Source organism: Micropterus dolomieu, linkage group LG05 (assembly GCF_021292245.1).
Source record: "Micropterus dolomieu isolate WLL.071019.BEF.003 ecotype Adirondacks linkage group LG05, ASM2129224v1, whole genome shotgun sequence".
NCBI lineage: Eukaryota > Metazoa > Chordata > Actinopteri > Centrarchiformes > Centrarchidae > Micropterus > Micropterus dolomieu.
This window is the reverse complement of record NC_060154.1, coordinates 13,406,423-13,417,935: the sequence shown is the minus strand read 5'-3', so window position 1 is coordinate 13,417,935 and position 11,513 is coordinate 13,406,423. Positions and strand designations below refer to the sequence as shown.

General features: G+C 37.1%; 1 protein-coding gene across 3 annotated transcripts; it reads right to left on the bottom strand.

Annotated features, from left to right (window-relative positions):
- Window positions 1-1,535: 1,535 nt before the first annotated feature.
- Window positions 1,536-10,372, bottom strand: mfsd8l1 (major facilitator superfamily domain containing 8-like 1). 3 transcript variants are annotated; one of them, XM_046050705.1, is made up of 12 exons: window positions 9,917-10,372; window positions 8,144-8,329; window positions 7,903-7,965; window positions 6,601-6,720; window positions 6,233-6,312; window positions 5,803-6,139; window positions 5,562-5,635; window positions 5,131-5,344; window positions 4,692-4,814; window positions 4,308-4,438; window positions 2,849-2,940; window positions 1,536-2,528 (listed from the first exon to the last, which is right to left on the bottom strand). In XM_046050705.1, the coding sequence occupies exons 1-11, from the start codon at window positions 10,041-10,043 to the stop codon at window positions 2,860-2,862; spliced, it is 1,536 nt and encodes a 511-aa protein (XP_045906661.1). In that variant the 5' UTR covers window positions 10,044-10,372; the 3' UTR covers window positions 1,536-2,528; window positions 2,849-2,859. The 3 variants fall into 3 exon arrangements, with proteins under 3 accessions (XP_045906661.1, XP_045906659.1, XP_045906662.1); XM_046050703.1 differs by having other exon boundaries at window positions 1,536-2,521; XM_046050706.1 differs by having other exon boundaries at window positions 1,536-2,518.
- Between the last annotated feature and the right edge of the window lie 1,141 nt (window positions 10,373-11,513).

Here is an 11,513-nt window from a genome sequence, read left to right as displayed (position 1 = left end):
AAATGTATATATTTTTTAATTTTTCATAGATAGAGCTGTATGATAAAACACTTCAAACATATATCATTCTACATGGCACAAACATGACTAATAGTTTAATTTATTCAGATTCAGCAGATTATGTATAAGAAATTTGTGATAATAAATAAATAAATAAAAAGAAAATAATATTTTTTTAAACACAGCAAGCTCCTGTTTTTCATGCAAAAACTATACATTTTTAGACTATTTTTAATATTACAGTAATATACATTATATATTACAAATTTATATATTTTATTTAAACAATATCCATATTAAGAAAATTATCAACACTAGTAACATTATTCTACTTGATGGTGCATTAAATTTTGTGTTACATACAATGTCATGAAAATAAAACTTATTTTTTTACCATATTATACTGACGACATTTTGCAAATGTACAGCACTTTGAACTGTCTCTTTGTATGTGCTTTAGAAATGAAGTCGCTAGGCCCTTTTTCATTCATACTAAAATTAAAATGTAAACATCTGAATATTTGAATATGAAAGCCATTTTAACTAATATTTTTCACATTACATAGAGATAATTCTTATTTTACTAAGAAATAATAAAATAAACATTATGGTAAATTGTGACTGCAGATGTATATAAGCTCATAACATTTATGTTTTCTTCATTGCCCCTTACAAATAAAATACTGCAAGCACTAAATATTACTAACTAAACTAAATATATATTTTATAACAATTATGAATAATTTTAATCATCTTAATAATACAATAATTGTACATATACTGTAAGTATATTTGCTTTAAGCCTCTGTGTTAATAACATGTAACCTAGTAAAAAGCCATGCAATTAAAGAAATATTGAAAGAATTTAACTCATTATTAACACCTATTTTTTCTTGTGAATTATGTTATAATTATATTTAAGTATTATAACAGCAGCATGTTTGCTCTCATTACTGCACACACTCACTCACGGTTTCTCCAGAGAATAATGAAAGAAAAGCCAATGAAGTATGGTGCAAGTTTTTTTTGTGTATAGAGTAAGGGAACACAAAAAGGATTTCATGTACATGTTGGGTGCCCACAAAAAATCTAATAAATAATGAATAAATAAGTAATAGTTCATAATTTATTTTTGGTGAGTATAAAATCTGAACAAATTATCAAGAGGTACAAAAAAATCTAAAGCCTTAAAGGGGAAAAAAAAAAAAAAAAAACTTACTGCCCACCTAAAACTACTTCAAGACTATGTACAATAAAGTTGCCAATTAAGTTGTTTTTCTATATATGTGTATTTATAATAGTCTGTTCAATAACTTCATGAGGTCAACTGCCCTAAGATTACACACCAAACATTAGGCTCAGCAGTAATGATGAGGATGTATTTCGGAAGAAAGATAAGAGCGCCCACCACTGTTGAAAATACGTACTACAGGAGCATCAAACAATTATGCTTATTGCTTATTTTAAAGCATGAAACTTTAACCAACCTTTATTACAAGAAGATTGCAAGAAGTTGTTTTTTTTTATTAATTCTAATATTTGTAGAATTAATTTATTGACAGATGATACCGAGTCAAAATGTAATATCTCCTAATGTGACCATGCTCATACCAGCAACTACCAGTCATACCAAGTATTTAGTGTTTCCCTGAGAATTTTATTACAGTGAGATTTTAAATGCCTTGGAAAAAATAGTTCCATCACTATAGGATGACAAACATTAAAAAATTTAAAAAATGACAAAAAATTTTATCCCACATAAATTCGATTCCTTTGTGTTAGTGTTAGCATTTCATTAAGACAGTGACTCAGAATATTGCTTTATCGGTAGGTCTAAAGGTATTAATTCACAAAGCATATAATTCAACATTTGAATGAATAAATACAACCTGCAAAGAAAATAAAACATACAGTTTCCGCAAATATTTCGCTGTGCTCAAGGAGAATTGTTTTGTATTTTATATAAATTTATATCAGACGTGATGACATGGATGTGAATAAAGAAGCGGATTGAAATGATATTTAATCACGTTCTAATCAACTTAGTGTAAACTATGAGTATTTCACTTCAGAGGACAATAAAGCCTGGTTTTCTACCTGCCAGAAAACCTTGCTTTCGAGATTTTTTATTAAGTATCAAGGCTGAGTAGCCTGTGTATTCTCCTACAGCAAAATACACAACCATTTGTCATGTTCATTAATTGAACAATCGGTGTTATATTGCATGTGCTGAAACACGGCAACAATGTGAGGTATACTTGGTACCAGTTGGTGCAGAACACAAAAGGACAGAAAGGATTTTCATCCAAAGCTTGCACATGCTGTGTTTCTATATTTCCATGGTAAATATACATATATACCATATTTTTACTTTGATCAACCTCTGCACACAAAGCTTAAGTCCAAGCTTTAGGTGAGCACCCAGGAGGTGGTGAGATGTGTGCTGTCGGTGTGTGTTATTATCACCCTGCACGCTGGTCCCAATGCAGAAAGCTGTCAGGTGCAGGACAGGGATCTTCTACTGTGCACTGATAGAAGGGGAAAACGTACAGGATGAGACGGAGTAAGGTGCTTGACAAGGCTTTTTTCACCATGCAAACCAGTAACTGCTTAATGACACATTCTGCTTGGGAATATATTGAATTATCATTACGAACACAGGATCAAAAATCCCAGAAATTAATGTATCTGTCACTGGATTACATATTTATGCAAAAACAAAAATTACTTTGCATTAATACAATACAGGTCTGGATAAAAGCCTATGATGAATATATGTAATGTAATGTCTCCCTTTACTAAATGCATGATATTTGTAACCTTCCATATGCATTTCTATTGCACTGACCATCTGCCAGATTATCCACAGTTGTCCGAGTCGTCCACCCGCTCCTCTGCAGCAGGCGCAACCAGCCGGTCATATGAGAAAGCCAGCATTATCTGTATTAGACAACATTATAATAGTATTAATAGAAAACAGACAAAAGATGAAAAGGGGATATACAGATTTATCGAGGACACACACACACACACACACACACACACACAAAACATGTTTAAAAAAAGGATTATCTCATATTCTCTCATGATTTTGAAAAAAAATACATACATGTTGGTCTGCCATTATCATTCAGCCTTGACAATAGTGGCCATTTTATCTTTTAAATATAATTTATCAGGTACTAAACTGATGTTTGCACAATTATTGCATTATTCTTCACACTATAGCAAAGTGAACCAAAATGTTTAAGTTTTATGGCTTGATGCTGTGTCAGTGATGTACCACAGTGTGTCCTTTACACTGAAAATAATGAAAGAAAGAAAAGACAAGGATGTGAAGGAAGGTTCCTGGTGGACACAATTTGGAAGAAAAAAGTGCGAGATGGACTTCATTTCACCTGTTTGAAAAACGCACACGCTGAGTCCTCAAACATGCACACATTCTGGTTTTGTTTGCTTCTTTGTCAATGATAGTGGAAACATTTCGTTGTTGGGCTGTGGTTTGCCCACACTTCATTACAGGCATCACAAGGATTTTGTTGCTTGTTTGTTCCACAATGTAAGAGGAGCTACTGGCTATAAAATGTCAACTTGCATCAACTATTCTTAACTTGAAACCCCTTGGTTTGTTTGTTTCTTATTTGTTGTAATTAGATTCTCATTGCTAAAAAAAACATTGCATTTTATCTTGAAACAGAAATGAGACCCACATTCACAATCTGATGGAGCCTGAATCTAACCATCACAAGATCTCTGTCTTGTGCACATGAACAATGAGAGTTAATTTAAAGAGTGCTTTTTATTCATTTACTTTATTCATATAAGCGACATGGAAAAGGGGTTGAGTGAAAAGACGGCATGGCGATAAATTGTTATGTTCTCAGTCAGTCACATTGCTCACTAACAAATGTAAATCAGTAACCTACTAGTGAGAGGAATTTAGAGAAAGTAGTATTATTGCCATGCACGAGCCAAATTCAAATAATGTTCCATTATATAGTGACTTTACATTTATGGAGATACTGTGACCCACAAAATGTACACACTGTAGCTACTTTATGCATATAAACATGTTTTAACCATTTTATTTCAGTTAACAAAATATACTAAAGGTCTCAATGCATCACTGTTAAATAAAGAATATTGTCTGTATAAAATTAATTTTAAGTTAGAAGACTTTCCTGTTTTAGATAAGGACATATTTGATGACAACTTTTAATAGATGACACGTTGTGACAAGGTGCTATGGACACATGTTATATTGAGATTTTTGTTTTTCTCTTTCAATCTCATTTGCTTTTGCATACCGTTAGCAGTGCCAGCAGTGCCATCATCACCCCCATCATGATGTACATGTTCTCGGTAAGGCCACCAGCCCACAGAGGGCCCAGGATTGTAGCTAGTCCTCCCACTGAGCGACGCACTCCCTGACTGAAACCTGCAATACAAGAAAGACACAGAGACTTCAAAAGTCACCATACCAAACACCACGGGATGTGGAACAGGGTACATGACTAACTAAAAGTCACATGTTTAAAATGTGCAGTCAATGTCGAAATAGTGGACCCACACTACTCAAAACAAATTTTTAATGCAACAGCCTGAATGAGCTACAGGAAAAGAGAAACAAAACCAAATACCATTCAACATGCAATGCATTGTCTTCTCCACTAAACGGTGCTGTTTCTCACCTTGTGTTCTCTCAGCAGTAACTTTAGAGAAGAGGGAAACCTGAGCCACAGCCACAAATGGCAAACCCAAAACCTGCAGAAACACCCCAATGATGAACTCAGTCAGCTGCCATGGGAAACCACCTGCAGAAAACAAAGTGCAACAGAAAACATGAAAGCACTGGGTCAATAAGCATGATACAGTAAATGCATGTTTGATCATTAGGATGCCTATATAATTTAGCTTGCTTGTGATAGATTTTAGATCTAAAGTTTATATTAGTGTGTTTACCAAATTTGAGGATGTTCTATACTTAGCCCCATCAGTAAATAATGCACCTCCTGGAATTAAACTGACTGTTAGTGGGATATCAGGTTTTTTGTGGCAGCATCAGTCACTGTTGATAAAGATCTGCATGTACAATAACAAAAGTTAGGACTCTGTTTAGTGCAGTCTGACCTAGTGGCTTAGCCAAGAAGATGAGGCACCAGACACCAGAGATGTTACAGATGGTCAGACCGATGACCAGGACCACCCGTTCAGCAACGCGCTGGCTTAGCCAGCGCACAAACAGGAAGCCAGCGATCACCTCCACACCGCAGAGACAGTACATCACACTATTTTCTAGCTCCCCGTAGCTGAAGTACTTCTGAGTCAGCGGGGTCACCATGGTCTGAGGAGGGAATTGATGGAGACTTTGGAACAGTGCTTCTTAAACAAAAATGTCAACCAGTAGTAAGCTATAATTCCTATCCAAACAAGCATCAATAGCTCCACTAGTTCTAGCAAAGTGATTCCTAAATAAAGAACTTATAAAGAACTTGGCATTTTATTCAATTCATATGATATCTATGTGTATGTTCTTGTTTCTGTCTGTGTTTTTACTGCACCTCCAGTGCTGTCTGATTGAAGAGGGTGATGAACTGAGCAGCCAGCAGCACGACCACCTCTTCTCTCAGGAACTCTACAGAAACAAAGAGAGACAGACGGATTATGTATATTTTACTATCAAGTCTTTAACAAGTGGATGTCAGACATTTCAGCGACTTTTAAAACTTTACATTTAGAGAATGTGTTTAAAAACTATTGTCACTTTTATGGACCCCAGAATTATATTGACACACCACCCACCTTGGGATATGCTGAAATTATTAAAGGGGCTGAAAAACTCATGGGACTCTGGCGGCATGGGAGAGGGAGGTGGAGACACATGATTCAGCGTGGCATTTGAGGCAGCAGGGGTGGGGTATCTGGGTGGGTTATAGGACACCAGTGAGCCGTAGGAGCCCACCAGCTCCTGGGACACCATTAGCGGCTTTTCCTCGTCATTTTCCTCTTCCAAAAGCCCTTCCTCCCTGCTCAGGCTTGTGGAATTCTCCTTGGCCTTCCCCCTCTCCAGAGGTGGCAGGTCCCAGTACATGAACAACACTGCCAGTTGAAGGAGAATCCACAGCAGGCACATGAACAGCTACAGGGGGTGGAAGACGAGTGTTACAGCCGTTCCTTGGTGTTGCAAAGATGACACATTGTATTATGCACACTACCATATTTTGGTCATTACCCCTGGCGCAGTGTATTTATTGACCACAAAAGGACCCAGGTGGAAATCACACAGCCTCAGGAAGATGTTAAATCCTGGACCTGTGTCAAACACAAATCTTGGTGAATCATTCTACACATCTGTTTTAGGAGAAAATCAATCTCAACTTCAGTCATACAGACTATTTGTTTGATTCATCATATGTAATTGCACATGCACTATTTTTTAACATTTGCATGAGAGCATCTACTGTGTAAAATGTATCAGGAAGCTAGAGCAGTAATCTCTACCCACTCAAATTTCAAAGCACCAGTAACTGTGCGTTGAATTTTGTGTAAATAATACTAACCCCTTACGAATTTGTCATCAAAAAGCAGTGGAGTACTGACCAATCAGAAGGCCAGCTTGTCGACATGCCATGACAGCAGCAAATACAGTGGCGCGGTCCTCCGGGGCAGTGCTTCTGGTCAGGAAGCCAAAGATAGAAGAGCCAGCACCTGTGCCGAGGCCTGGGGAAAATTCATATATCATAAAATGTAAATTTCGGCCCTGAAAGATATATTGATATTCTAGTATATAAGTAGTATAGTACACAAGAAGTATTTATTGCAGGGTTGTTTTATTCCGTTGCCGTGTATGAAGAACATTGTGGTTGTGTCCTTGGTATTGTTTTGGGATATTCTGGAGTTTCAACAACCTGATAGAGATCCTATTCTACAATTATACACAGGGTGTCTCTTTGAGGCAGAATCTAGTATTTATTAACCTTTTTCAGTCAATAAATAACACACATTGCCAGGGTGGAGCTGCACTGGGGGAAGTTTGACTCCCTCCAGTCCTTACTATATCTATAATTCTGACTGCACCATTATCATATAAAGGTTGTGTAAAACATCTCAGACGAAGGAGGATTGCAAAATGCCAAGAGTCTCAAAACACTAAGCAACACACAAGTAAACATTGCATTACCACTGCCCTATATTACTAATAAAAATGATGAATCCTCAATTATGATTAATTATAACTTCATCTACAACAGAAGGTTGACATGAATGTAATGAAATATGATGAAGAAGTTTCGGAGACTTACATAGTCTGAGATGGTTTATTGAGCCCGGCCGACAAAATACAGTGTCAGCATACAATGCGGAAACACATCGAATGCCAAAACCAAATCTGAGGCACAACATCTTTTGGTCCCTTTTATGTTTCTGCCTTCCCCCTAGTGTCTGTAGGTTTCTCTGTTCATCTTTAACTGGCCTTAACCTAAACAACAAATGTGTCTGATGTTTAAGATTCTAATGCATGAGTCACATTGGAATCTAACACTATCCACGAGTTGCACTCCAATGTGTGGAACCAGAAAGTTCTTGTAAACATTCTTGTAAGATTCCACCTTGTAAGATTCCCAGAGAACACCAGTATTTAACTGTCATCTCCCTAACAAGGACAATTACATGAGAGAAAGAACAAGATCGGGAAGGTCAGTGAACACACACTTGCGGGGTCAGCTAATGACTCCAAGCTAGACCTGTCTGACCTCGATTCAGGCCTCTAAAACCATTCTAATAGAGATCACCAGTTTCAGCATTACAACACACAAGGTGAAAGCCTGAAACCTTGAGGTTGATATTCTACTGCCTTGCCACCTGCCAAATGGATAATAAGTCACATTGTCACTGCAGACTCACCTGCTACCAGTCTGCTTGACAGTAAGAGCCACTTGGAGAAGCCCATGAAGTACATGAAATTACCTGGTGAGTAAAATGGGAGTGGAAAAAATTTACATAAAGACTCACATAGAACAACAAATGGAGTTTGTGTTTTTGACACATATGAGTATTTCATATTATTGAGGCTTGAGTGGTTAAACTCATGAGAAAACCGTTTTAAGGCAGTAGTGGTGGAAATAAGAAATATAAGTGGAATCACCAATTATCTCAAAAAGGTTGGCAAACAAGATGATCTTCTTGGTGGTCCCAATTCTGTCAGACCAGAGGCCAAACAGCGGTCCTGACACGAGGCCACTCAAGCTGAATGCTGACAGGGCCAAACCCAGAAAGTAAGGTGCTGCATCTAAAGTCTGCAAGTATCTCCATATTGTGGGCAGTATTACAGCTGTGGAGACAAAAGAAAGCAGAATATGTTATTATCTGGCTCTTGACGTAACGTTACACTTGAGTATCTGATTTCAAAACAGCTGAATATCTTCACAACACATGTGACATGAACAAATGTCTTGCAAATCTGCTGAAGTCTGCTGCTACTCTGTCTAACTCAGTGATGTTGAGTCATCTGTGTCAGCTGGGGAAAAAGCTTTCTCTTACTTTGCTCCTTGGATTTGGAATCATTTTCAAAACTTACATCCAAATGATCTTGTCCGACCAAATGAATTTAAAGCCATATGTTAAAACTCCATGTAGCTGAGATAGGCAACTGCGTCATGTGAGTTGGATTTAGTCCATTTCTTTTATATGTGATGTTTGTTTCAGATGACTGTGTTTTTATTAAATTGTAACTGGTGTGCCATCTTGGCCAGGTCTCCCTCTGAAAAGAGATTTCAATCTCAAGGAACTTCCTACCTAAAATAAAGGTTAGAGAGAGATGAGCCCTATATAGAGTCAATTGACTGTACTATGCATGTGGGAAAACATAATCACCTAGGCTACATCCCAAAGGCATCTTACCAATGTGTATTGCAACCCTGTGACTCCCCTGAGCCTTACTGTAACATTGATCAGAGGCTGAGTTAAGGCGGTGCAATATCACTAATAAATATTAATCCTGTTTTTGTACATCTTTACTTTGATAACCATAATTTCACAATAAACTAAACAATCTTTTTTTTAAACTTACAATCAGAGCTTCCTGACAACTATAAGTCTGTATGTGGTCATTTAATTAAAAATGTTTAAACTATTAATGCACAGACATTTGCACTGAATGCTGCATTGAATGGAGATCTAGATACAAGGTGAGATGAGAGTGCTCCTTTGACACAGCTTTTAGAACACTGACACACTGTAAAACACTGTAATGCAATCACCTACAAACAGTAACTACAAACTGTAACGTACATGTTGAAACAATGTGTTATATTGTAAGGTGTTTCAAGCATGTGCACTTCCTTATATGCAAATGACATGGAGAAATACTCAAACATCTTTCAACATAAAGACCCAAAATGTTCCATAAAATTTAACCTCCAAGTAGTATTTACTGCTGTGTTATTTTATTGCATTGCAGTGTATTAAGAATGTTGAGGTCATGTCTATGGTATTGTTTGGTATATTTTGGAGTTTTAACAAACTGATAGACATTCTACAAATACACACAAATTCCACAGGGTGTCTATTTGAGATGTAATCTGGTATTTATTCAACTTTTTAGTCAATAAATAACTACCAGTGTTTGACTCACTCCTGCACTTAGTAGGCTAATCCTATAATTCTGACTACATATGTCTTTCTCATAGTCCCATACTGGTTGTGTGAAACATCTGTCAGAAGAAGAAACAATAACTTGACATAAATGCAACGACATATCTGTGCTCCTACCTCAGAAATGAAAACATGTTACTTGGGTGTTCATGGGAAATAAATTAATTTAGCATTTACTGATGATTTGTGTCTTCCTTTCTAAAAAATTTCAGTGTTGCAACACACAAGGTAAAAGCCACAATAACAACCAAAAACAGATTTTTACCATATTCCACACCGCTTAGAAGAAATATAAGCCCAATGGTGAAGAATGTCAGCTTCCTTTTCCGTCGATTATCCATCGTTCTGGGTTGCTGTAAACTTCTTTCTATACTTTGACTGATCGCCTTCATTATTCTTGAAAATGCATGTTCATTCTAGTCCCTCCCCAAAACACCACAGTTGACATAATCCCGAGTGTAGTGCTTCCAATTAGAGCCGAATGTATAACCAAATCTGTCAGCAGACGGTTTGGAAAATACTTGAAGTAGGAATTCATATTGTTCTACATATCCCTACAGTGACTGGACGCGACGCCAGTTCACGTTCGTGAAGCGTAGTTCATTCCCCGAGCAGAGAATGCTTCCCGCACCAGTCTACACCGACCTGGAAACACTGCACAAGCAGCGAGGCAGATGTTCCCGGGATGTTCCTGCGCAGTTGACTCCAGCCTACATCACTTCCGGCGGACGAACACACGCCTTGGAACAGCCCCAAGCTGTGATCCCTCACTCCCATACAGATTTAATTCACACGTGTCACAGTAGTAGTAGATGAATTCATAATTTTGCCACAAAAGGCAATGCGATGAATCAATCTGAGCAGGTTTAGTTAGAGTTCACAGTAAAATGAACAGAAATCATAAAGGCACATTCTAAGTCTAAAAAATGATTGTTGGCTTTAGAAAATGCTCAGCTGTGTTGCAATTTTTGTATGAGGTTTGTTTTTGTGAGAAGCATAAAGGGAGCTACAACCTAATCATGTTAACTGTGTTGTGCTGTAAATGATACACTGATGATAAATCTACCTTGTAAAGTAAATACACATAAAGGGGTATAGTGATAATTGTGTTAATAAGACCTACGGCTATCTTATTAGACACTGCATAAACGTTACACTGAAAAACCTCAAAATATGAAGTTCAGACTTTCTGAGGTCCAAAAAAGAATCCCAATTGGTATGATATGCCATTAAGCCTGCTCCAGTATGGCACAATTACTATGCACTTTGTTATTCTTTGTCCTCAGTTTGCACTTCTTTGCTAAACCAAGACTGTCAAGCTGCCACCAGTGTAAAAACCTAATTTGCATGACAGCCCATGTCCTGACCATTAACATTAGCTTTTCCATCACCAAGAGTACAGTGGGTACAGAAAGTATTCAGACCCCTTTAAATTTTTCACTCTTTGTTTCATTGCAGCCATTTTCCAAAAATCAAAAAAGTTCATTTTATTTCTCAGTAATGTACACTCAGCACCCCATCTTGACAGAAAAAAACAGAAATGTAGAAATTTTTGCTAATTTATTAAAAAAGAAAAACTGAAATATCACATGGTCATAAGTATTCAGATCCTTTGCCGTGACACTCATCTTTAACTCAGGTGCTGTCTATTTCTTCTGATCATCCTTGAGATGGTTCTACACCTTCATTTGAGTCCAGCTGTGTTTGATTATACTGATTGGACTTGATTAGGAAAGCCACACACCTGTCTATATAAGACCTTACAGCTCACAGTGCATGTCAGAGCAAATGAGAATCATGAGGTCAAAGGAACTGCCTGAAGAGCTCAGAGACAGAATTGTGGCAAGGCACAGATCTGGCCA